The 25,967-nt window shown below is 44.0% G+C and overlaps 2 protein-coding genes across 2 annotated transcripts in view; one reads left to right on the forward strand and one right to left on the reverse strand.

The window, feature by feature from the left end:
• Window positions 1–10,996, forward strand: part of rftn1a (raftlin, lipid raft linker 1a) — a 29,148-nt gene extending 18,152 nt beyond the window's left edge. Inside the window, exons 4-10 of the mRNA XM_069681826.1 lie at window positions 368–476; window positions 3,760–4,465; window positions 4,551–4,754; window positions 6,373–6,482; window positions 6,713–6,816; window positions 9,106–9,181; window positions 9,472–10,996. Coding sequence (XP_069537927.1) covers window positions 368–476; window positions 3,760–4,465; window positions 4,551–4,754; window positions 6,373–6,482; window positions 6,713–6,816; window positions 9,106–9,181; window positions 9,472–9,894 — 1,732 coding nt within the window. The 3' untranslated portion in view covers window positions 9,895–10,996. The remainder of the gene's footprint in view (window positions 1–367; window positions 477–3,759; window positions 4,466–4,550; window positions 4,755–6,372; window positions 6,483–6,712; window positions 6,817–9,105; window positions 9,182–9,471) is intronic.
• Window positions 10,997–12,259: 1,263 nt separating this feature from the next.
• On the reverse strand, window positions 12,260–22,423 carry oxnad1 (oxidoreductase NAD-binding domain containing 1). The gene is made up of 8 exons (XM_069681376.1): window positions 22,345–22,423; window positions 21,670–21,782; window positions 21,102–21,168; window positions 20,842–20,945; window positions 17,198–17,339; window positions 14,715–14,960; window positions 14,495–14,603; window positions 12,260–14,265 (listed from the first exon to the last, which is right to left on the reverse strand). The coding sequence occupies exons 2-8, from the start codon at window positions 21,774–21,776 to the stop codon at window positions 14,108–14,110; spliced, it is 933 nt and encodes a 310-aa protein (XP_069537477.1). The 5' UTR covers window positions 21,777–21,782; window positions 22,345–22,423; the 3' UTR covers window positions 12,260–14,107.
• Window positions 22,424–25,967: the final 3,544 nt, after the last annotated feature.

Genomic DNA, 25,967 nt, shown 5'->3' on the forward strand with positions numbered 1-25,967 from the left:
AGCTGAGAATGTCACTCACGCCTCAGAGCACAAGATATTACCGCGGCCTTCCCTCTGACCTCAATCCAAATCTGAAGAGGCGTATCTGAATACTCCTTTTATGACTGTGACTTGCAGTGGGAGCAGGAGGAGATTCAGTCCCTTTTTCTGTCTAATAAGTCTTTTGTGATTTCAGTGAATGTGCGCTCTTCTTAAATGGAAAATTCACCCTGTAGTATAATTGACATTATGTTTCTGCTGTGATCATTCTGGGTCAATGAGTGCTTGTGAACATGAGGGCGTCTGCCAGGATCTGTAGAGCCGGGCTGTTTCTGATGATTCTTTATTCTGAATATGTGTTTAAATTCTTTCACTTTTTCTCCAATAGTTCAGAGAAAAACCAGCTGAGGTGGGGGAGACATCGTCTGGAGACAGATGTGTGTGTGGCGGGTCACCAGGCAGCTGACCCAGAAGTGATCCAGAGCTACGTCAAGAGGGTGAGTTCAAAGTGGAGCGCAATCATGCCAACAAAGCCGGGCGGGTTTAATAGGATTTATTCTTAATGAATTTGTCTTCTCACTGAGATGCCTGAAGCTTGAGAACAATGTTTGCTCTCGTATTTTGCGGTCTAGTTTCAGTCAATTGGCGTCTTTTCAGACTTTAATTTCCAGGGAAGATCAAATATGATGTTTGTAGTGCACCTACGCAGAGTAGAGGGGCTTAACATTGCTGGAATTATTTCAAGGGAAAGCCTTGTGTAGTGAAAGTACGAAGCGGCAAATCTACCTGAAGGACACAGAATGCGAGAATTAAAATACAGCAAAATGAAAAAATATTTATAGTCTACATTTATCCCTTTAATCCACTGTGAGAGTTCTGAGAATCAACCCATCCAACTGTTTTCCACTAATACTGATTTCACTAGTTCAGCTCTGGCTGCCTGCACGTGTAGGTGTGATACCTGTGCTCTCTTTAGCCCTGAATATAAACCTGAAAACTTCACTGCTATTGGAATCAGTTTTATAAGGCAACATGGGGTCAGGGTTTGCTTTGGCACTAAAAACTTTTTCAACCAGTTGCTGTCTAAAATTTTTTATAGATTTGGACAGGCTAACAAGAATTACATAGGAAAACTGACCTATTATTTTTCAAACAAAGGGCAGATATTCAAACTTACTGGACATAGCGCTTCCTAGCTGCTCTTTCCTTCCCACATGCCAGAAGCCTATCACATCCTACAGACCTGTGAAGTCGCCTATGAGGCATAAAAAGCGAGAGAAAAAGGGAGAAGAATAATAAGAATTAAGAAACTAGATGAGATCATGGTCTCATTGAAAGGATATATGAAGTATCCCTACAGAGTTTGTCATATGTGATAGAAATGTAGCAGAGGAAGAGTAAAGAGGGAGAGGAGATCACAGGCTACAGGCAGGTGGTCCTAAACTGTCTTTTTGAAACTGAAGTTTTTGAGTTCCCTTTTTATTCTGTTTCTCAGCAGCACTCTGAAAACGCTTCATGTCTGCTGGGTTTGATTGATTTGTGTTGTCTGTCTTCATTGCACACTGCAGTACACCACTCTAAGGTGGGATGGTCCATTTAATACAATGGCTGATGGCTCATGTCCAGTCCTAATGGCAAACATGCTCGCAACAAACCAAAACCATTTCTGTTTGTAGGCTTGTTTAAATTGTGTTTCTGTCTTTCCGAAACAGTCCAGGCAAATTTAAAACAGCTGGTTTACAGCACTGCATTAATGGGGAACTCAATTGATTTGACACTTTAAACCATGTTTATATGTCTTGGTGTAGCAAGCCTACGAAGGCTCCAGTGATTAATTGTCTCAAGTGATGTCACTTGAGTCAGCGTTGATTGGGGCAAGTTTGAAATCTGGGAGTGAAAAGGAAGTGACTGTAACAGACCTCTGTAGCCTGCTCCTCATCTCTGCTAGAGGCTAGCAGCTTGAGGCTACATTAGCCGCTACTAGCATGAAAGTTAAATCGTTAATTGAGTTGCATTATGGGTAACATAAGCTACAGGATTTTAGAAGAAAGAACAATGTGTGAGTAAATAGAAAGGTGATATTAAAAAAGGGGATATGCTAGTCGCGGCTAACATATCATACCTGAGTCTCCAACAGACCTGTTGTTAGTTGAGTTGCATTGTGGGTAATATAGGCTACAGATTTTCTGTAGAAAGAACAATCTGTGAATAAACAAAGAGGATATTAAAAAAAGAGATATGTTGACAGCTAACATGAGTCTCCAACAGAACTGGTTGTTGTTGGTTGAGTTGCATTGTGGGTAATGTAGGCTCTGGTTTTCAGAAGAATGAATGTGTACATACAAAAGAAAATCCATCTTGATCTGCTGCCTTCATTTTGATACTTTTTTACTTTTTAAAAACTGTGCTGAGTTCAGGGTGCATTGGTAAATCAGTGAAGTACTCTTTAAACCATCCCTCCCTCATTCTTTGTTCCTGTACTTGTTGCTCTGTGTTTTCCTGGGCGCCTTTCATGTTGGCCCTGCTCTGCTGTGACAGAGACAGAAACCTTACGGCGCTCACAGCGCTGCAGACAGCTGCCTGTAATTGCCTGTCTGTAACATATGCTAACCCTGCGTCTTGTCCTGACATGCAAAGCCTGTCCAATTCAAATTCAGGTTTTCGATTTCAAATACAGCAAATTTACCTGATTGGAGGAGTTTCTCCAATACAGGATTCACGCTAGTTGCATCTCCTGGGCTGTGACACTGCTCATAGTCCTGTAACAAACAAAAGGCTATATGGTGAATGAAAGGTTACAGGCGCTAACTATAGTAAGACTTTTACCCTGAGATACCCGGCCGGCTGCAGCGTCATCGCTGGCATTTATCAGCTGTAAAACTCACTTTTAGCCTCGCTGCTCATGAATTCGCCAACAGTCCAACAATGGGAAATGAAAATGTGCTCTATTGAATAGATTTGCATCTGAACACCCATCGAGCACAAAGGGAAACCTGATTGGATGGAAATGCACATCACTGAGCATAATGTGATCGGCTCCGGCGGCGTGACATGAATAACCAATCAGATCGCAAACTGCCGGAGAGAGTTCCAGATAAGAAGCCAGGAGGAGAGTGACAGTGTGTGTGTGTGTGTGTGTGTGGTTTTGAAATTCTATACTTCTATTTCTCTAAGCCCACCCACTCTCAATCTGTCTCCACTCTTACCATCAGATAAAGCTGAGTAAGTGTGTGTAATCTAGAGCGTGTTAGGAGCTAATAGAGAGACTGTTTGTATATATACAGTATATGTGATGTGTGTGTGTGTGTGTGTGTGTGTGTGTGTGTGTGCGTGTGAGAAGTGTCAGAAACAGTGGTTAATAGGGGAAGATGTGTCTCATTATTGTTTGCTGGTACTTTGCGATCTGATTCCTCTCCCGTTGAGCCTGTCTAAAACTGTCAGCCCAAATATCAGCTGACAATTAACCAGCAGAACGCTACAGGAGGGAGCGCTACACACACACACACACACACACACACGCTGTCACGCACATGTACACACACTGAGGCGTTGAGATAATGAGGTCCTTTTGTCATTTGAATATTTGATCTTTGCAGATGATTAGGTAGGTTGTTATTTTGCAGCATATCTACTCGGCGTACGTCAGCCTTTGTTTGTGTGTAAATGAGGCTTTGTTTGTCTGACTGGTAGAAGAGAAGGTGCAAATTTATGAGCGTTGCTGTGAATGACGGTCTTAATATTTATGTGTCAATCATGTTTATGTGCTTTCCCCGCCTGCAGATCCAGGACGTAGCCGAGCAGGGGTCGATGTTCGTGGGCTTTCTGCAGCAGCCAGGCGGAGGACCCTGCTACTTCGGGCAATGGGACCCAGAAGAGTTGTCCTCCTTACATTCAAGCCCTTCACCGATACATCGACACCCCTTCAGCGCCATCACCAGCCCGACAGATCCTACACAGCCACATCATAATGACGTCGAACTTGACCGTCAATGCTTTGAATCCCAAGAGTCAGATAATGAAGGTGGAGAGCGTAACGCTCATGACCGCAAGCCTCTGAAACCCACACAGAGTTCGGAGCTGAACCAAGAAGAGTCCGACGAGCTATTCCAGACCGGCCTCAAAGACTCAACAAACCAACCTCAAGACCACAGCAAGCCCAGCGTAGAGGCAGTTCAAGGGCGTCCACATCAAACCCCAGCAGAGGAACAAGAGAACCAGTGGTGTCCCAGCCCTCCAGAAACAGCAGGCATGATCAGACAGCAGAAAGGCCACCTACCACACGTCAAAGGATCCACCCAGAGGGACAGACAGAGTTCCAGCTCCGACAGCTGGCTCAGCTCTCCGGAACTGGAACGAAACCATGAAAGGAAGTGCAGCTCTACCTCTACAGACGGGCGAAGCAGAGTGACAACACACAACAACAACCACATCAGGCTAAAGAGCTCAGAGAGAGATAAAAACTCTAATTCACCACCAGCGCAGGGCCGTAAGTAGCTTCCTGTTTGTAGAAGAATCACTGGAGAATCATCACAAAGTATTTCTGTTCATTTGAATTGTTCTTGTGCATGTAGGGATGCAGCTCTTTGCCTTGTACAACCACACAGGAGAGATGAACACGTCTTTGAGGTTTTACTCTCTCAGGGTGCCGCTGCAAGTACAGAAGGAAGCAGGACAAATCACAGAGGTGGACGCACACTGGCTGGATCACATGACTCAGCATTTCACCAGCGGGGCGCGCCTCATCGATGGGTTCTTCCACCTTAGAGATGATAACGGTAGGTGGCCATAGCAACTGAACTTAAAAGTCACAGTGACATAAATTCTTTGCATCCTCACAGTATATGACAGGCTCTTAATGTTGCTTAATGTCTGCCTGTGTGTTTTGACACACAGCCAATATGACAGCTTCATTCATTTTGGATTCCTTCAAAGTTTTTCACTGCCAAGATAGTTTGCAATCACCAGCCGCCCAAATTTGAGCGTAACCAACATCGAACTCTTTTAGATAACACCTCACAAATTTATTTCAAACTCGTCTCCAAATCTCTCGATGGCAGCATTTCATTGAAATGCGTTAGTGTTGGTCTGTCAATTTGCTGTTATGAATCCTATAGGGACCAGTTTCTTTTAATGTAGCAGCCAAAAATTCTGCACTTGTTTAAAAAGCTTATCATGAATAAAAGCTAAAACACAGCACAAAGGTTCAACCTACCTATCAAATCAAATCAAATTCTATTTGTATCAAATCATAACCAAAGTCTCAAGACACTTAGGTGATCTCTAATTTACTCAGTTGAGGTGGTTCGGGCATCTGATTAGGATGCCTCCTGAGCGCCTCCCTTTGGAGGTTTTCCGGGCACGTCCAACTGGGAGGAGACCCCGGGGCAGACCCAGAGCTCGCTGGAGGGATTATACATCCCGTCTGGCCTGGGAATGCCTCGGAATCCCCCTGGAGGAGCTGGAAAATGTTGCTGGGGAGAGGGACGTCTGGGTCACCTTCTTTAACCTGCTGCCGCCGCGACCTGGCCCTGGATAAGCGGGAGATAATAGATAGATGGATGGATGGATAATTTACACATGATCAACACACTTTAAAAACGTCCTTTTAACAGGCAGAAACCTCGAGCAGAACCCGAGTCATGTTGAACAGACATCTGCCTCGACTGGATGGGCCGAAATGTGGGATAGAGACAGGCAAAGAGAGCAACCACAACAACATATGTTTCTTGTTACATCAACTACAACAACACTACCACTATTCTCACAGTTGTTTACCTTTTAAAACACAGTCTGTGTTGTTGTTTCTTAGAAGAGTTGCTCAAAGTCCTGAACCTTAATTAGTTTAATGGCCACTTGGGGGCAGCGTAATAATCCTTTAACACAACACTGACTGTTTTTGGTACCGATCATTGTGTCAATTGTTGCTTCACAGATAGTGTAGTCGGTTTATTATGACTTTTTTCTGAAGCAGCCGCATGATGCGACAGGAAACAGAAGACTAAATCAGTAAATTTATGGGACATAAAACCAAAACAAAAAGCTGAAAGAAGCAAAGATGCTCCTTAAAGCTAAGAGAAACTGCAAATGTTTCACCTAACCTCCTGACTTAAACATAAGAGTCTGCAGTTGTCCCACTTGATCATGACAAGAACAAAAAGCTGCTCAGGCTCCGCTGCCGGGTAAAGGATGATAGGGGGGAGTTATGTGCCGTAACTCCTCGGCTTACTCCATAAGTCACTGCTCAGTCACCCGTGGAATAAGTAGGCTTAAACCAAAGGGAACGAGGGATCAATAGTGAGAGATTGGATAGAAGAGCTCGTAACTCCTCTCTGAATCGCACACATCCCTCCTCTGTTTGTCTCACTCTGTCTCTAATTTGTCCTCCCTCTGCAGACAATGGGGTTTCATGTGTGGATAGCGTGTTCATCTTCCAGAGCTCTGCAGAGGAGACCACAGGCACCTCCTACGACGCCATCGTGGTGGAGCAGTGGACCGTCGTTGATGTGGGTCTTTTGAGTTTATAATACTCTGCAGGAGATGTGACCGTGAGAAATGCTGTGTGACTGAAGGCTTAAGCTGTCTTCTGTCAAACGTTACATAAGAGAGGAGAGGGAGGGAAGCAGTGTGGATGCTTGTGACTGAGCTTGAATCGGTACCTGCACACGTACTTGTATTAGTACATATTTTAGCTCATGTATGTGTGTGTGATTTCCTGTCTCTCTCTCCTCTTCAGGGTGTTGTAGTGAAGACAGACTACATCCCTCTGCTGCAGTCTCTGGCTCCGTACGGATGGAGGCTGATGTGTGTGTTACCCACACCTATTGTCAAGACCAACAGGTATGCAACTACACCCCAAGACTTTTTAGAGCTGCAACGAACAAAGACAATAATCGCCAAACATTTGCTGGTTCCTGAATCCTAAATGTTTAAACATCTCTTGGAAATTGCGATGAGCATTTTGCACAGTTCTTTTGACATTTTATAGACTAAATGATAAATCGATTAGCTGTAAAAGTAATTTGGTAGAGCGTGCCCTATCAACCTCGGGTTTGACTCTTTTGCTGCATGCCGTACCCGCTCTCTCTTCCCCGTGTCTCATGTCTATCTCAAGCTGTCCTCTCCAATAAAGGCTGAAATAATTATCCATCAATCCATTATCTACACCACTTATCCTGTTCAGGGTTGAGGTTGGCCTGAAGCCTATCCCAGCTGTCATTGGGCGAGAGGCGGGGTACACCCTGGACTGATCGCCAGTCAATCACAGGGCTGACACATAGAGACAGACAACCTTTCACGCTCAAATTAACACCTACTGGCAATTTACAGTCGCCAATGAACCTTAACGAGCATGTCTTTGGACTGTGGGAGGAAGCAAGATTGGCGACAGCGCTAACCACTGCACCGCCATTCAGCTGGTTGGGGCAGCTGTGGCTCAGCAGTACAGTCAGTCGTCTCTCAAAGGGAAGGTTGATGGTTCGATCCCCGACTGCTACAGTCACCGTAATCTACCTGAACGCCCTCATCCCAGTACTCACTCCCTCCTGCCCACCACGCTCTGCCAGTGAAAGACGCCTGGTACTCCCATCACAACAGGGCCCTAAGTCGCTAACTAGACTCTTCTCCTCAGTAGACCACGGGTGGGGGAATGAGTGACCAAACTCCATTCGGTCTGCAGAGTCCTTTTCACCTTTTAGAAGAAGCTAAAGACTCTTTGCATTTAATGATATTGATGCTATTGATGATGATGACGTTGAGGATGTTGTTGATGTTGATTAGGATATTCACAATCTGTTATCCCATCAGCTATAGTCTGAGATATAGCCTCTGGGGACACCGGTGAACATGCCGGGCGGTAAGCGATTGTTGCATTGATACAGCAAAAGAAACCGTTGTCTTGTGATTTGCTTGTTATTCACGGGTCTTACCTTTGCCGAAATTTCAACATCATGATGCAGATTTGTAAGAAGTAAAAAATCAACCTTTATCAGGTCTGTCCTCAAGAGGAGAAGAAAACTTTTAAAATGCTCGTTTGTTGAACGGAGGTCGAATCGATATGATGCATTCGAGGAAGCCGGGAAATCTGAACGCTGAACGGCTTTCGCGACACAGCGTCAAAGCGTCTGTTTATAGAGATTAATAAGAAGCTAAATCATCGTCAGGTCACACTGATGGGAGCCGGGATGTCATTATGGCGGGTTACGCTCCGCCTGCTTTTGCTCTCTTCACGGACTGTTTTTGCTGCCTACACTGCAGCCTGCTGATTGGTCAATATTACTCGGACTACAAGTGTAGCTCAAACAGAACACTTGCCTTCCTGGAAATCCCTGCCTACAGATTCTACATTTCTATGCAGAATCTGTAAATAGAGATTAGGATTTTCATGATGATGACTATATTGACCTTGATGTTGTTGAAGATGAAACACACCCTGTGCACTGCCTGTCTGCAGCAGTGTCCGATCGCACTTGAAGCTGTTTGTTGGCTCTCAATGACTTTGTTCCCTCCTGTCTTGATCATTGCTTGTGTTGCATTAACTCTCAGATGCACGTCGCTTTGGACAAAAGCGTCTGCTAAATGAAATTGTAACATTGTAACACAGAGATTGGCATCAGTGTGTGAATGCGACATGTAGTTTAAAGCGCTTTGAGCGGTCTGAAGACTGGAAAAGCACTTTATAAGTACAGTCCATTTAACATGTCACCGATGAGCCCTAAAATAGTTAGCGTGTAAAATAAGTCATCTTCCGTTGCAGCCCTACTAAACCTGTCTTCTACTTCTTCCACATCTGATCACTTTGAATAACATCTGAAGTCAGCGAGGACTAATTGCACCGTGTGTCTCATTGTTTTTGGGATTAGGGCTGACAGTGTAGCTTAGATACACGCGACAGATGGTTTGAGATCTGACGAACCATGATCACATGCTCGTCTCGACATGAAACCGCTTTTGAAATCTGTCGGAGCCGCGAACAAAAAACACAGTCGCTGATGTGCTGTTGTCTTGTAACCTGTCACTTTCCCAACCACAAAGAAGCTAGATATGGATATACATAGCAGCAGTGCCAGCTCCTCAGAATATAACATAACAGGTAACAGTCGTAAAAGTGCTGCTCTTTTATTTCTGCAGTGACGGGAGTTTGTCGACAAAGCAGATCCTCTTCCTTCAGAGACCTGTTCTGCAGCGCAAGAGAAAAGACTTCAAGGTTTGTTCCCCTTTGTCGAACATCTTTCTGTCACTCGTCTCAGTTGTGCCTTTAGGATACGTGAGTTTATGTCATTAAAAAGTCATGTTACTAAATATGGGATGTACAGCAAATATAAACCCACTCAGGAATAAGTCTAATAATAGGCAGGTAGCCGACCTCAAACTGTACAGGAAAGAGGCGTCAATGAAAGATGCTTTGTTGCGGTTTGTCAGGTGTCTGGAGAGATGGAAAGAAAAAGATGCAACACAAAGCGTAAAACTGTCTCAAACACGTCTTTTCGGTTTCAGATGCTGAACCTCAGGGGTCGCAGCAAGGCAAAGAAAAAACTTACCGGAGAAATGCAGGAGGAGAGAGAGGACGGGTCCCCTGTGATAGAGACGGAGATGGACATGTTGAGAACAGAGGAGGAACACGAGGTAGAGGGGAGGAGAAGCTGGGACAGCGGAAGGAGCGAAGGAGTGAGCCTTCAGAAAGGTGGAGAAGAGAGCAAAGACGAGGTGCAGTATCAAAGACACCTCTCGTTCCTGCCGGGGAGCAGGATCTCCGTCGAAGAGCAGGAAGAGGAAACCGACATTGACGAGATTGCACCGTCCAATCAGGAGAGGTCGGTGAGATGGACAGATGTGTGTCACAGGGATGAAGGAGGGGTCAAAGAGGAGGCAAGGACGGAAGAGCGCATCAAACAGCAGCTGTTTTCCGGCGTCTGTTGACACATTGGGCACAGAGCAGACGAGGAGGAGCGGGAACTGTTGAGTTTATAAAACTAACTTTTAGTTGTACTGGAGTCTTAGCTCCTCCGTGGACACTCAGATGTGACTAGTCATCATGTACAGTTGCTGCTGCTTCAGTCTGCTCTGCGTTGGGCGTGAACACTGTGGAGGTTGTAGCTCCCATCAGTGGGAAAGTGTTGTGCAGCTCTCTGCTAAAGGGTCAGTGTTATTATGTGATGTATCTTACTAAATGAAACGGAGCAAGGCTTTAAGAGTACAACCTAAACAAGTCTGCAGTTTAAGCCTTAAGTATTATTTTCTCGGCCTTTGCTGTATTTTACTACTTTCTCTTGATATGACTGTTAAAAAGGGAGTATCGACCTCACTGGGCTCGCTGTATTTAATATGTAAAGAATTATTTATGATAGATACAACAGGGGGAAGAGTTTGCTGGTTATCAATAACTATCAATTACTTTTGTCACAACCTGAAAAAACAAAATGAAAGGGATCTGTGCCAGAAATCTTGATTAGAATAAACATATCAGTGATATATAGTTAGCAGATAAAAGGGTCACTTAAAGCTCCTGTGAGGAACTTTCAGTTTGTGTTGATTTTTGCGCCCCCTGTGGACAAAACAGTACCTCTTATCTCTTTGCTGATTTTGTCCTGTACATGGTTAAAGTACTAATCACGAAGATCTCAGTTTCTTTCTCTTTGGCGGCACCCTATGGCAATAAACGATAATTGCGGGCCCACACTTCCCAGATATCCAGACAGTGTTGCACGTGTGACGTCCACGGTTGGCTCTGGTTGTAACTCTTGATTTTCCTCACTGACGGTCGCTTTCCTTTTCAGACTGTTTGCCTTCATCTGAGCGTTGAGTTTGTTTCTTTTTCTTTGGGTTTTTCACTAATTTTGAAGTTGTATCTGTAGTCATCCATCTTTTCTTTGTTTGTTCAGCCATAGTAGATTACTGTTTACTCTCAACACTTGCAAAGACCGGAAAAGCTGCTTAGCTCCGCCCACCCTCTCTGGCAGCCCAACCACTGCTGGGTGATGGAAAACGCATCACTAATTTGTGAAGTTGCCACAGACACCGTGGAGGTTCTAGCTCCCTTGCCGGTCTCTGCAAGTGCTGCGAGTAAACAGTAATCTACTATGGCTGAACAAACAAAGAAAAGATCGATGACTACAGATACAACTTCAATGATAGATAGTGACTTCCATCAATTATCTATACTGCTTATCCTGTTCAGGGTCGCGAGGGGCTGGAGCCTATCCGAGCTGTCATTGAGTGAAGGGCAGGGTACACCCTGGACTGGTCGCCAGTCAATCACAGGGCTGACACATAGAGACAGCACTCACACCCCCACCTATGGGCAATTTAGAGTCACCAATTAACCTTATAAGCATCTTTGGGAGGAAGCCAGAGACCCCAGAGGGAAAACACGCATGCACGAGGAGAACAACTCTCCGCACAGAGAGGCCAGTGCCAGTGAACCAGTGACCTTCTAGCTATGAGGCAACAGTGCTAACCACTGCACCACCGTGCAGCCCTAGATATACATTTATTTAAATAAAAATCTTCAAGATTATCACTTTAGAGGTGATTTTTTACAAAAAATCTCATTCTTCCTTCTTTTAATATCATATATGTATCACTCACTTTAAATGTTTGCCCTGGAAAATGTAAACAAAGGCAATCTTCAATTAATCGCTTCGTCTGACACCTGCCCCCCACCAGCAGTTTCAGGCATAAAAAAAAACTAAATCATCAGCCTTGTCGCTGATGGTCTGATTTGCTTTTGTAGCTCATTTAGAGTAATCAGAATTAATTTCAGTCTGTTTCATTACCAGCGAAAAACAAAAAGTAAACTTATTGTCTCTTGGCTCAAAGAGAAGCTAGGTAGTTTTGGAGATCCATCGATTAGCTTATTGCTTAGCTTTGGGTGGGACTGAGCTTTTTTATTACTTAAGAAAAATGTTTTTCCAGACGCGATGTAATGTATGCACAGTTGGCAGTCACCTAAGGGACTATTTTTCCAGGACAATTCCTTTGGAAACTGATGGGAGCATCACCAATGATGTCGGTTCACCTCAGTCAGAATGGTAAGGTAGCTGAAGTTTCACATATATCAAACTCTGCCAAATTAAATCAGCTTACGTACAACAGACACGTGAAAATATGCTTTTTGTTATTTGGTGGAAGTGACCTTTAAAAGGGTTCCTATGTGTAAATGTGAGATCACCTATTTATGACTGATTTCCTGGACCAGCTCTGTTGTGTGTAAGTAGTGTGACACGTGAGTCTTTATATAAAAGCAGAGGTCAATAAAGTCTTAGAAAACAAATTGACCCAATTTCCTTTATTTCCTTTAAATCTCACCTCACCATGATAAACAGTTTCCTCATACGAGGAAGAAATGCAGAAACAACTCGAAAATGAGTCTCAAGAGCGCAAACCCCCCGCCGAGAGACGCCGACAAGATGCTCGCTGCCGTCTCCGAGGGATGTTCAGTGATCCGAGCCAATCAGAGACCACCTGGAGGTTCCATTACAGTGCGCCATGGGATACTTACTTTACCGCGTTTATGGGTATGAGGATGTGTGATTGAGTAAAAGTGTGCATGTGAGATAGGCAGTGTATGCATGTGATAGTGTGAGAGTGAAACAGGGAGGGAGACTGGCCAATATGTGGGAGAATGCGAAGTTTTCACTTTAAAAATACACGCGGTGTGAAGTTTGCATGTGAAACATTCGCTCCAAAGTAACTCAGTCAAATTCTTAACATCTTCACTTCTGCAAATAAATAGCTGAGTTTAAATATATGTATTTATATACACATAGTTTAACACTTCTAAGAACACATGATATTAATTTAGGAGGTATTTTCATCAGTCACTCAAACACTTGTGTAAAATAACAGTACAGCTTGTTAGTTTGCCTGAGGACTTTAAAGCAATAGTTGACATTTTCAAAACGACACTTATTTGCTTTCTTGCTAATAGTATGATGCAAAGGTTAGTGGCACACTCACAACTGTCCACTAGGTATGAAGCTAAACTAGCAACTAGTTCGAAATCGGATACTATACACTGCATACTGCGTTCTGCGGTAGTATGTTGTATGGAGGAGCTGTGCCAATTTATTTTGCAGTATGCTACGCCAGGCGCCAGTTTTCTAGTTTTGGAAAGCGGAAGTAAACAACCACCGCGTCTTTAGCTAAAGCGCCCCCTTCTGCTGGAATGCTGCTTATGTCCATCATTTCAACCGCCGTTGTGACGTTGCAACGCTTTGCATTGTGGGATACAGTAGGCGAGGTAGACTGGTCCGATGCATACTGGAGATTTTTTCCGAATCAGGGTATTTTTGGCATACTGTTTACTACATTTTGGCCAAAACAGACAAACTGCTGGTATAGTATGGCATTTCGAACATAGCAATTGTTAAAGGAGCAGTTCTCCCCTAGAAAAAGCCACTGTCAGTCAAAGCTGGTGTTCTCTGTAATCGATAGAAGCAGTAATATTTGAAATTGGCGCCATAGCTGTGGAGAAAGTTGTACAAACAGCTTGTGGTTTCGCCCATTCTACATTCCTACAACACCCAGCGTGCATTGCGCCCCTCCCTCTGAAAGGAAGGGCGAACTGGCCCTTTAAGCTAAGCTAACAGGTAAAAGACTGGTTTTGATCTTCTCATCTACCTCAAGGAAGTGAAAAAGTGTATTTTCTCTAAATATCAAATTATTGCTCTAAGACATGCTGCACTGGTGAATCCGTGTGTGAACATTTAGTCGTAAACACGTCACCTATTAATTGACTGAAGCGGATCCTCAGGCGAGCAGATATTGGCTGGGATCGAGATGCAATCAGAGGATGTGCAACATCAGTGTCACAATCTGTCTATCACAGTTGTGTCGCAATATTCAGCAAGGCAGTGAGCTGACAAATATCTTGCCAAAGTTGAAATTGAACAGTCTGTTCAGTCGTCCTTTTCAGGTTATAAGAAATAAAAAAACATCTCTATTGTCTCTGTGAGCCAGCTGCTCGCTGCAGAGTGGGCGGTCCCAGCGGTCTATCACAGATCAGGCACAGGTTGCAGCAGCAGGGAACGGAGGGTGAATTTCCTGGAGCATGTGAGCGCTCGGTGTCCATATCAATGGAATATTCCGGTTGCTCTCCATTCTCACCACACCTCCATACATCCATCAGCTTCTACCACCACTTCTCGAAGAGGATTCTGTCTTTCGTGAGGCCCAGGTCCATGAGGGTTTTAGAAATAGCTTCGATCATGGGCGGCGGCCCGCACAGGAAGCACAAAGTCCTCTGGGGGTCAACATGAGCCCGCAACTCCTCCTCTGTGATTCTCCCGCCTGCAGAGACACAAGGCAAGTCAGTCAATTAATCAGGACTCATTACGCAGCACCTTCCCTTCTGAGTCGCCCATGTGGAGGTTAGAAAGTTCCTGTTGTTCATGGTGACAGAGATAAATCAGCACACGCAGACTGTGGTCGAATGAGGAAATGACTGAATCATCTGCTAAACAAAGCAAAGCGTGTGTGTAGGAGTGTATGTGTGTGTGTGTGTATGGGCTTTACTTACGGTTGAGGAATGGCTGGGGGTGCGGGTCGACATCTGTGCTCTGTTGCGTGACGTGGAAGTCACAGGAGAACTTGTCAGGGAACTCCCGACACGCCTCGATGATGGAGCTCTGGGAACACATGAGGTGGGTAGACATATTTGTAACACAGTTTCCCCTCACATACTGTAACACAACACGCGACAGTGTTGCAGACACTAGCAAGGTAATACAGGAACACACCTTAAAAAGAAGCTCCTGGGTGTTCTTGGCGCTGTAGCAGAGGTGGGTGGAGCCTATGTTGTAGTCCCGCCCACCAGAGTCCTGGTTTAGACGAGCCAGATCCGTGGTGTGCAGCAGGATGGAGTACAAGGGGTTGATCCCAACGCCGCCGGCAACCAGCAGCAGATCCACCGAGGGGTCAGAGGGCGACGGGTCGAAGAAAAAGTCCCCGCCGACACGCATGGCCACCCGGGAGCCGACTGTACACTGAGGGGAGGAAAGAGAGCGTGATGAAATAAAAACATAAACACTTTGGCTCCCAACATTTCTCTTTGCTCAGCAGCTCAAAAACACCTTTGAGATATTAAATAAATTCCAGGAAAAATACACCGTCCCTTGAACTGCAACGACGCCCCAGGAAACAGCAAAAAGACACTTTGAGATCCGCATGAATAAACACAACAAACCGTTGCAATGCTACGGGTGAAAGCGATTTCACAACTTGGGCAGAGAAGGTCTTTTGAAGTCATAAGAAGCTGTAAATATGCCTCCCTCTGCTTTTGTACACATGTGAGCGCACGCACACATAATAACAATGCTCACACTCTTAATCTGCTGTCACGGTCCCCGCGCTATTCCTGCTCGCGGAGAGGAGTCGGAGCACAGATATCAAACACACACATCATCAAACGATCCCAGAGCAGAGAGCTGTAAGAGTGTGAACATTCGAACACATCACAGCCGCTTTCTGATACTTATTTACACACGGCGCAGCAGCTCAAAGCTATTTATTAGGGCCCATCATCAAACACAGAAGCTGCAAACACACAAGACGAGTACAGAAATGGAAGGGAAAGGTACGCAGGAAGGAAGCAGTTCGATTTTACACAACTGCTCACACACACTGGATTATAAGAGCTCACTTCCTGAGCCATTTGTAGACAAGATACACTGTAATGCACGAAGAACGTCACGTTTATTATTACAGTAGAATAAACAACTTCTCTTTAAATCTGTCTATATTTCGATTACCGTGTTGGTCTGAAAATAATAACACCCTGATTATAAGACGACAGTTGTTTAATGACTCTGCTGCATTGATAACCGTTACCTTAAAATAACTCCATAACTCCGCCTCAGTTGTTGGTTAACCTGAGCCACTTTTGAGCCACTTTCCTCCGGACGATCACCGCCTCTCACTCCGTCTTTCATCCTCCTGGCACTGTGAGTGACAGCTGGCCTCAGTCATGAGGGGTACACTCGCTTGACAGATAAGTAGCAATGTCTACTGTTGTGAACGTAAATTGGCGTTTAGTGTAGACCCCAAACATAAGACTTTTTCAGATGTATTTCAAGGGAAAAATAACTTATAAAACTTGTCTTATATTCGGACCATTACGGTACTTACACACAGTTTTTATTATCCCCCACATGGGCTTGTTAGAAACATGTCTTTCTGACTCTGACACCTTAAGCTCCCAACACCCTCGTCCTTTTGCTCCACTCGCACTTTTTCTGCATCTTTACCATGCGCTCACAATAGCAGTATAATCTTTCAAACCATTAGACAGAATAAGTTCCCAGGGGAAAGTACATGCCACTGTTATTTTGGGAAGTACCAATTCAATACTCTGTAGGTAAAACTTTATATTAAAACTACACATATTTAACATTAATTCGTTGCCTACTTCAGTGTTTCCGCTGCCACAAAATTATTACCACTGCTGCTTCAGATTTCTACAACTTGTCCTGAAGTCTCAATTAAGCAACTCTGCTAAGATTTCCGTTTCTAATGGAGTCACAGGACGCCAATCACTCGCGAAGTCTTGGCAACCAAATAAACAACAGCGGGACCAGTTTGCTCCTCACACAGTGTTCTGACAGCCAAAGAGGGTCGGACGCTCTCTGGTCTGACGGAATCATATGCAGTCCTGTTATGCAATGTAAACAATCCACATGCACAGATGTAAATACAGATGTGTGTTTTTAAGTTTGTTTTGTAGTCGAGTCATTTTGTCATATACGGCATGCGCGCACCACCCATGTACAACAAAAATCTCTACCTCCGCTGCTGAAAGAATCCCAGAGGAAACAGTGTACTCGCGAGCATATAGGTAGGAAATAAGCTCATTGTTATTATACTAAACTTACTAATGGCTTATTTTGCATGACTAAACCTTCAATAACTAGGTCATTAACTAAGCTAATCCTGCTTATTATTGCTAATGAGCTTAAGGTGGAAATACTGCAATACTGAATAAGGGAATAAAAAGAGCATAATTCTTGTAAATGACCATCAAAGTGTTAATTAGGTGGTTATTAAGGGAAAAGTCTTAAAGTAGCGCAATATGGTCATGCAGGATAACCTATTCACAAATGCTTTTTAATGACTAACAAAGATGGAAATTTGCTGTCATTATTCATGCTAATAATCAACTGGTTAATGTTTCTTATGTGTATCTTAGAGTGTTGCGGTATTTATAAATATACACTGCCTCACTCACCATGGTGTGCACCCAGTGTGCTGGAGGGTGTTTGGTGTATTTGACGGCCAGTTCAACGACGCCCTCCCTCTGCAGCAAACCCGGGCTGGAGCACATGGAGAAACCGCCCACCTTCTCCACGCCGGGGATGAAGAAATCCACCCTGCAAACACACAAAAAGTAATGTAGGAATTATGTAATTAGTCAAATGATTAATATAAGTGGGTGTTGACTTGATTATCTAGAAATATTCCAAGTGGGTAAAAATCTGTTTCCGTTCCTCGCTCTCTGAACATCACTAAGTCTGACTGTAAATGTATTCAGTCTGAAACAAAGTTGACATTCAGTTCGTTAAACAATAGTTAATTCAAATCTGAAAAAAAAAGCTGAACTAAGGGTCAAAGTGTGAATGAAGGTAGCGTGTTGCCCTTTGACCTCATAGACAGCCGGCCTGTTCCAGAAACCAAGTGGAACAAACCCCGAACCAGATGGAAAACTTCCTGCAGCTAAGTTTAAACAAAGTGTAGCGTTGCGGTTTTACATCCGACGTGGTCGCATTTGTCCGTCAACAACAATGAAGAGCAGCCTCAGAGGGAAACAGCGATGCCAAACAGTTGTGTTAACGTTCCACCAACACAATGACCCACTGTTACACCAGAGAGAGAGACACTGACTCCACAGCCCTCACAGGCATCATAAATATGGATCTGCTGTGAACACGCACACATATGTTCCACCCACCTCCTCCTCCTTCTTCTCCTCCTCCTCTCCCACCTGGTGACTAAAAACTTAACAGTCCTTTTTCTCAGAAACACTGAAACTCAAGCATTTCCATCTATTTACATTCATTATCAGACACCGCGGGGCAACTGGCTGCCGGTTTTATATCTCACCGCCGCCCACCTACAGTATGGGCTCATGTACATATACTGCATGCGCAGGGAACACTAATTAACATTGGCAACACTGTTTGATCGACACAGGCTCAGAAAAAAACCCTGCTTTCATCTGAGAAAAACTTTACTTGCCGTTAAGATTATGAGTCACAGGAAGTTAACTTAAAAATATCTTTAAGTACTTGAAAACATTTTTAAGATATGCACCAGTGGAAAAAGGCTGCCATGTTTCAAGCATCTGTGAAGTCAAAGCTGCAAGCGAACAGACAACTTCATGCATATCAGTTAAATCTGAGCTAACATGAGCTGATTTAGTCCCCAAATGTTATCCCTTTTATCCCCTATTATCTGGTGCAGTCTTTGGAAACAGAATAAATCTTGAGTTGTCTTACATGTTGTCCACGATGTCAGATTGTAAAATATTTTACTGTAAAAGTTTTGTGACAAAAGAAAACCAGCCGACCAACCGCAGGACAAATCAAACACAATCCCACCACCTTGTGGCCACTGTAAGAACTGCGCACGCTAGGAAACGACACCATAGGGATGTTTTATAAAGGCATACTCAGGTAGTAAAAGAGATATATGTTGACAAGGTTTGCTCAACAAAGTGTCACTACTGGAATGTCGGTTTACTTCAGTCAGTAGAAGGCGCTCCACAGCCTTGCAGCAGCAACCCTGGGTTTGACTCCGCCCTCTGTTGCATGTCATCCCCCCCTTTCTCTATTTCCTGTCTTTTGCTGTCCAATCATAAAAAAGGCAAATGGCCAAAATAATCTTAAAACAAACAAACTTTAAAAACTACTGGGGAACATTTTTTGAGCTTCACAGGCAGACTCGCCCCGCCTTTAAACCCACCCTGAGGCTCCTTGGAGGCCGCAAAACACGGCTTTCAAGAGCCACCCAGAGTGACATAATCTGACAAAACAGAAGCTTTCTTAAATGAGAAGATACAAAGAGATGGTTAGCCCTCCTAAGTGCCTTAGTCCTGTCCAAACAGATGCGTAAAGCCCAAACATTACAGAGTGAAATAAGTCGCTGATCACTCTCCCTGGCATAAGGCAAAAGGATGAGAGGCTAGACCTCTAGTGTTGGATGGCTGTAAGAGACACTAATGTTAGGCATGAGAGACGGGTTAGAGAATCACATCACCTCCCCATGATCAGAGGAGAATTTTAAACAGGATGAACACACAGACAGCATATTATTTCCTGAAGCTTGGCTGATGTCAATTGCAGCAAAAACATATTTTAAATGAGAGCAACTCTAAAAAAAAGTGTCCTCCTCTGTGACAGCCTATCAGCGTAGAGATTTTCCTGATGTGCAGAGATTGGATCATAAACGGTCGATCTTATCTCCATTCAAAAACAAGCATTGTTGTCAACTTGTTTTGCAAACAGACCAGTTAAAGAATGAGTATTCCTTTTTTACAAATCTGCATTATGACGTAGTTGTTATTTCATACAGCTGTAGTAAGCCAGTTTGCAGCAGACGTATGATCTCCATGTAGCCTGAAGCTGCAGTAAAGTTTATCCAGACAAAGTCCCTGGAGAAGGCAGTGAAATCCACCGAGCTCTGTTCCCCTCTGGGTGGTGTTTTTAACTCAGACACGACTACGTTTGTTTTTCCCTTTCTGGACATTTCTGGAAAGAAGAATATTCTCTGCTAATGTTTAACCAACACAAACGATCCTGCAGTCAACCTTGAGCATCTAGGAGACAAATATGGGCTTAGCTTATGGTCTGACCACACCTTTGGAGACAGTTATTTATTTTTTGTATGTTTATATGTGTATAGGTGGATTTGCTGCAAATTTCCCACAGCATTTTTACATCCATCCATTATCTAGACCGCTTATCCTGTTTAGGGTTGCGGGGAGGCTGGAGCCCAGCTGTCATGGAGTGAAAGGCGGGGTACACCCTGGACTGATCCCCAGTCAATCATAGGGCTGACACACAGAGACGGCCTGTCTTTTTACACTGCGGTTCCACCTCAGCGCCTTAATGAAGCTCCGCCGTCATGCAGCCTTTCCCATTTTACATTGGACCAAGTAACGCCGGCGTAGAGCGCTTCGGCGTTCAAATACACACACACACAACGCTGTTCCGCCCTGCCAGCTCCGCAGTTTACACAGACGCCGTTTCGCCTCTGTTACTACCTCTGATGCCGGCTCAGAAATAGAACGACTTCGCCCCACCACTCAGCCTCTGTGCGTTTTACATAAAAGATGAAATGTAACAGAGGTGTAATAATCCCACCTTGAACTGGCAGTGTATAAGGGGCTACTGACAACATTTCGCACCTAAGGGCAATTTCGAATCACAAATTAACGAGCATGTCTTTGGACTGTGGGAAGAAGCAGGGGCAAACAGAGGGAGCCCGTGCAAACTCCACTACCAAATGCCCCCTACGAGCTGTGAGGCGACAGCGCTAACCTTCGCACCATTGCGCATCTGAATTTTTACATGTTTAATACATTTCCACAGGTATAGGGATCGTATCCTTTCTCAGTTATTGGATGTTAAATGTTTTATTAAGCTGAATTGCTAAACCTTTGTTTTATGGCTGGAAGCATAGTTTATTTGTTAGAAGAGTTTTTTCCTTGCTGGTTTGAGGAGTGCACTCTATTTTAATCTCTTCAATGTGGTGCACTGGTTTAGCTCAGTTGGTAGAGCAGGTGCCCCATGTACAGAGGCTAGAGTCCTGTCTCTGTTCAGCTGTCCTATAAATAAAGGCTAAACGCTAAAGTTAAAATGAGTGTTTACTCACCACTGTCCCGCCTTAAAGCTGAAGTCCGGATGGACGGCAATTCTCAAGCGTTTCACCGTCTCTGACTCGTTTATGATGCCACAAACTTCAGCTGGATACAGAGCCTGTGTTAGGCAGCCCGTCAAGCACACAATGCACACAAGCACATTGACATGTAGACACAGACAAGAGCAGAGTTAAGCAGTTGGTTAATAATCTTAGAATGGCCTGGTCAGCAAACACTGATGTTACTGATGTTCAACTACATAACATGTACTTACATTCTGTCTGGAGTTGTTGGCTGTTCTCTCTAGATGGTCCATCTGCCTTTTGGAGGACATGCTTCCTCTAATAAAACAGCAGGTTGTTTATGTCACATGTACTGTTTGTTAAATAGCAGTTATGCAGTGAAGAGCTACAGAGCAGTGTTACGAGACAAGAATACTCAAAAACTGCAAGTGGACTTTGCCCTCATGGCCAGCATGCAGCAACAAACTTAAAGAGCCAGTTCACCTAAATTACTACACACACCTTGTTATGTCAGCCACACAGATAGTTTGGTTTTGTACGCTTATGTTTAGGGATTTGGCCATTAACACTTCTGCAGTAGCACAAATATAACAAATAGCTTTGACTTTTATTTGCATTGTCCAAAGAACTGACTGACTTACAGCTTAAACACACTGTGAAATATCTGTGTAGATCTGGCTGGACGAATAACAAGCGTTCCCCTGGATGATGCCATTTTATAGTATTCCTGTTGTCAGCCTCTATAGTGTCTCAGTACTGCGCAGTCACATCAGCAAACCATAATAAACAGAGCCTGTAGATGAACCAGGTTAAACTCACCTTGTTCCCGAGCTGGAGCCCAACAGCCGGCAGCAGAGCTGACCCACAGCGGGACGAGGCAGGCTGAAGCTACGGGCAGCAGAGGACAGGAAACAGGGGACGCTCATGGCGACCTGGCCCGATCACAAAAAAAGAGCAGAAAACATATGGAGCTGTCACAGCTGTAATTCACACTAAGAGTCACATGTTGATATTGGAAGGTCATACATTCACCCTTTTCTTTAATGTTCTGTAAATCAGCTGTAGATAAAACAGCTGAGCCCCTCAACAATGTTGTTCAGGTAAAACGTCAGCACCTTTGGGTGGGAGGGCACCGCCAGCCAATTCTTCTCTCGGAAAATTCTAGTACACCTTGATATTCATGTCAGGTAAAAACCACCCGACTACGGCAGAAAACTCAAGATCTCAGTGTTTCTGACAATACTCGCTGCTTTCATTTGGAGAACAAGGACGGGATAAGAAACAGATATAACCTAATACTTTACATACTGGTAAAAACAAAAACAAAATAAGTAATGTTTTGTAATTGTGATGATTTAGCTTCACCTCCCTGTCATGCGGCTGATGGTTAGCTCGTTAGCTAAAGCTATTAGCAAGTCAACGCCGGTTTGGTTTTATATTAGACAAAGACACAGAACACCAAAGCAAACAACATGCTGCTTACTCCTGTCTTACCGAGATAAGAATACTTGTCAAATTATTGTCATATTTTCCTCCAGTATCTTCGGGATAACCTTGGTTATGATTACATGACTCTACAGATGTCTTCTCCTTCGTTGGTGTTGACAGCAGCTCGCGTCTTCTTCTACTATATATGGCGCATACAGTTTTCTTTTTTGAAGTAGCGCCCTCCTCTTGACGGTTGGCTCCTAGGACCACTTGCCAACGATTTTCAAAACTTTTTTTTCAAAATAAAAATGTATGAATAAATGAAGAAGTAAGCCACATTTTCTAAAGTTATTAAACCTAAAGAAAAAAAATCAAATTACAAGATAAATGTCTGAATATTTAATTTGCTGAGTTGTTTGAACGTTATTCAAATCATAACTGAAATAGTTGTTTGCCTTTTTACATCCTCAGTACAGATACATTTCTATTGATGCAGTTTAGTACGATAAATATATCATACTTCTCTGCTCATGTTTTGTGGAATCTTGTTGCCTAGCAATAATATATTTGTTTTTTGCTCTAATTCATCTGTTTTTAATGTGGACCCTGTTAAGCAAGTAGCATAATATTCTGTGGCCTACATAAAGATACATCAGCCTTTTTGAGTTTTGCTATTGTGTCAGGGCTCTTTACTTTACATTAGGACAATAGATTGGGTTTAAGATGTGACAATTAATCATATAAATCCAGGGCTGCCAAGTTTCAGAAAATCACAAGAGTGAAACTTTAGTGTTATGATGTGTTTGGCCGCCGGCGAAAAAATTTTGGCCCGTTTTAACGTCGATTTATACCTTAAGACTGATGTCCTCACCTCCATGCCAGCTGCTCTCCCTGCACTGTGGCCTCCTAATGCTAGTCTTAATTAACCAGAAATTAGAAATGAAAATTGTAACAAGAATTTTGACAAAATACATTTATTTGCAATATTTCATTTCAACCAACTGTCCATCGTTTAGCTGGGGACATGTCTCATGTTGTAGGCGCTTGTGGCAGATTTTGATGCCTTGACGACGGAGGCAGGGGGCTCCCACTTGAAACACTGTGGCTCAAGGCTCGCCATCTTCACAGTCATGATGGACGATAGAGTTCCCTCAAGAGCCAAACTGTTTCGGGTTTTGGTTTTGTTTGAGTAGGGAGTGATTTCGGACACAGCCAAAGTGGATTCCAGGGACTCTGTGGGTTCCTTCAGGGGGGTCTAATAATAATACAGATAAAAACTAAGAGCAACATTTGTCCTACGTCGACATCAAACTAGTAAAAATATTTAAAAAGTGAACCCATTTTCAATAATTTTGTGTGATCAAAATTGGGTAGTTACCTACCGTCCGTCTTCTAGCAAGCAGGAGAACGTCTAGTGGGTTTTAAATGTCGGCGCTGTTGTGTGTGAAAGATCGTTAGAGACGCCAAGACCCGCCTTACGTTGCTTCTGATTGGTTTATATTGCGTGGTGCCTTCCGTGGTTGGTTAGATTTAGGCACAAAGGACTGGTGGATTGGTCTGGGATTGGTTATCTCGGTCAGTCAATCAGAGTTACTCGAACTACGGCATGCCGCGAGGACCAAAGTTTATTATCATGAAAAAAATAAATATAGAGTATTGAATGGGGAAATATAAGCGTGAGAAATGTCAAGTGTGGCGTGTGGTGTGAGAATGGGTCAAATTGCGTGACTGTCACACTCAAAGCGTGACGCTTGGCAGCGCTGTAAATCATTAAAAAAAAAAAAAGGTGAATAGGGCCTTTTTTTAATCAGCCAATCAGCTCTGAGCTGTATAGAATGTGAGGATAGAATGGACTTTGAACTAGCATTGTGACATTCAAGTAGAATTAGAATGTGACTTTGAAGTCATAGAATGTGACTTTGTGACTTTGAAGTCATAGAATGTGACTTTGAAGTCATAGATGTGACTTTGAAGTCAGAATTAAAAATCTTCAACTATAGGACTGAAGTTGTCATTTCAAACAAACCCTCTCTCACAGAAAGACACGTCTTGATAATCTCAGCTTGTTTGTTTTTAACTGTTGCTTCTTGCAACCCTTCACCGGTATCCAATCGGTAACCAACTATTCAAAGGAACGACACTGTTTGTCAATCACTTTGTCGATATCATGGGCTGCATATCATCACATGAACTGCAGAGAGCTGAGGCTCAGACCTGCACCAGCACTGAGTCCTCACAAGAACCGCTCCACACTTCCTCTGTGGAAGAATCAGTTTCCAGCCCTCCTCTCCCTGCTGTGCTCGCTGTCAGCAGTTACCTGGCAGAGGATCTGCTCGTCCAGCTGCTGATGAAGCTGAACCCACTGAGGAGCTTCAATGGACCTCATCTGGACGCACACCAACTGCTAATACTCTCTCTTCACATGAGTGCAGCTACTCTAGAGACCCTGAGCAAAATCCCTGGGGTCTCTGTGGATGAATACCTCCCTCCTCCTTCCTGCAACGCTGGGGAAGCTACTGCGCTTCTCCAGCGCAGCATCATGAAGAGGTTTGGGAAGGCATACATAGTGAGGAGGCTGCTGGTGAGGAGAGACCCGGAACTCCTGAGCTTCATCGAGCTCCAGATTATCGAGGCCGTCCTTAAAGTGCACAAGGACCCTCCACAGATATCCTGTGATAAGGAAAACCAGCTGCTCAAAGAGGAGGCGTTTAAGCAGCATGACAGAGCTTTGGTGCAGGAGTCCACCATCCGAAGTGTTCTGGTGAAGCTTTTTGAAGCTCAGAACCTCGGAACACCGCAGAACCAGAAAAGCCAGGACTTCGAAGAGGAGATGGTGAAGCAAGTCCACACCTTGCTCAATAAGGAGGCACAGAAGTACGCCAAAAAACGAGTCTTCCTGAGGCACCTTAAACTCCTGGAAGATCCAAAGGAAGAACTCAAATTTAGCGAAGACCTGTGGCAGCCAATTGAAGCAAGGCTGCGCAAGGCTCTGCCGAACACCCGGCTGAGCGCAAAGGACCTGATGGATGATCCTGAGGTTGCCTTGTTGGCCTGCAGCCTCATAGCCTCAGAGGTCATCAACCACCTCAGACCTTCTGTGAGCTTTGCAGCTGACACCAAGCCTGGGAATGAGACTCCACTCAGTGTGAACGTCCCAATCAGACGAGAGGAGCCAGAGCTGACCCAGCCAGAGCCAGAGCCAGAACCAGAGCAAGAACCAGATCAAGAACCAGAGCCAGAGCCAACCAAGCCAGAGCCAGAGCCAGAGACAGAACCAGAGCCAGAGCCAGAGCCAGAACCGACCCAGCCTGAGCTACATCTCCAGGAGCAGCAGACAGCAGCCGGGGGGGAAACCAAGAAGAAGAAAAGGTTGACCTATTGGCTCCATCGACTGTTTGGGAGACGGATTTAGACCTTCAACCAAGGACATTAAGCCCAAGCACCCACCACTTTGGTTGGATGCAGAACAACTTTGGCTTTTTGTCTGCTATCTATTAACTGTATTGTGTTGTTGTTAATTTGCATTAATGTTAAAATAAAATGTCGCAATGAAAATGTATTCATGAAGTATAGTGAAGTTTTCACTCATCTAGCAGCAGAATGTAAAGGTTTAATGGACCTAACTTTTTGTTTCAGTGTTTTTCTAACTTTTATTATATTGAAAGAAAATAAAGAATGAATTTAAAACT

The sequence above is a fragment of the Semicossyphus pulcher genome, unplaced genomic scaffold (assembly GCF_022749685.1).
Source record: "Semicossyphus pulcher isolate SPU_LCO1_2020_fin unplaced genomic scaffold, fSemPul1.0.p SCAF_5, whole genome shotgun sequence".
NCBI lineage: Eukaryota > Metazoa > Chordata > Actinopteri > Labriformes > Labridae > Semicossyphus > Semicossyphus pulcher.

Excerpts from the sequence above, each read along its gene's own strand:
- oxnad1 (XM_069681376.1), bottom strand. The coding sequence starts at position 21,776 with ATGAGCGTCCCCTGTTTCCTGTCCTCTGCTGCCCGTAGCTTCAGCCTG. Across the intron at positions 20,946-21,101 it reads CCAACAACTCCAGACAGAAT|GCTCTGTATCCAGCTGAAGT; the intron begins GTAAGTACATGT and ends TGCCTAACACAG. Across the intron at positions 14,266-14,494 it reads CCCCCAGCCATTCCTCAACC|GCGGGAGAATCACAGAGGAG; the intron begins GTAAGTAAAGCC and ends GTGTCTCTGCAG.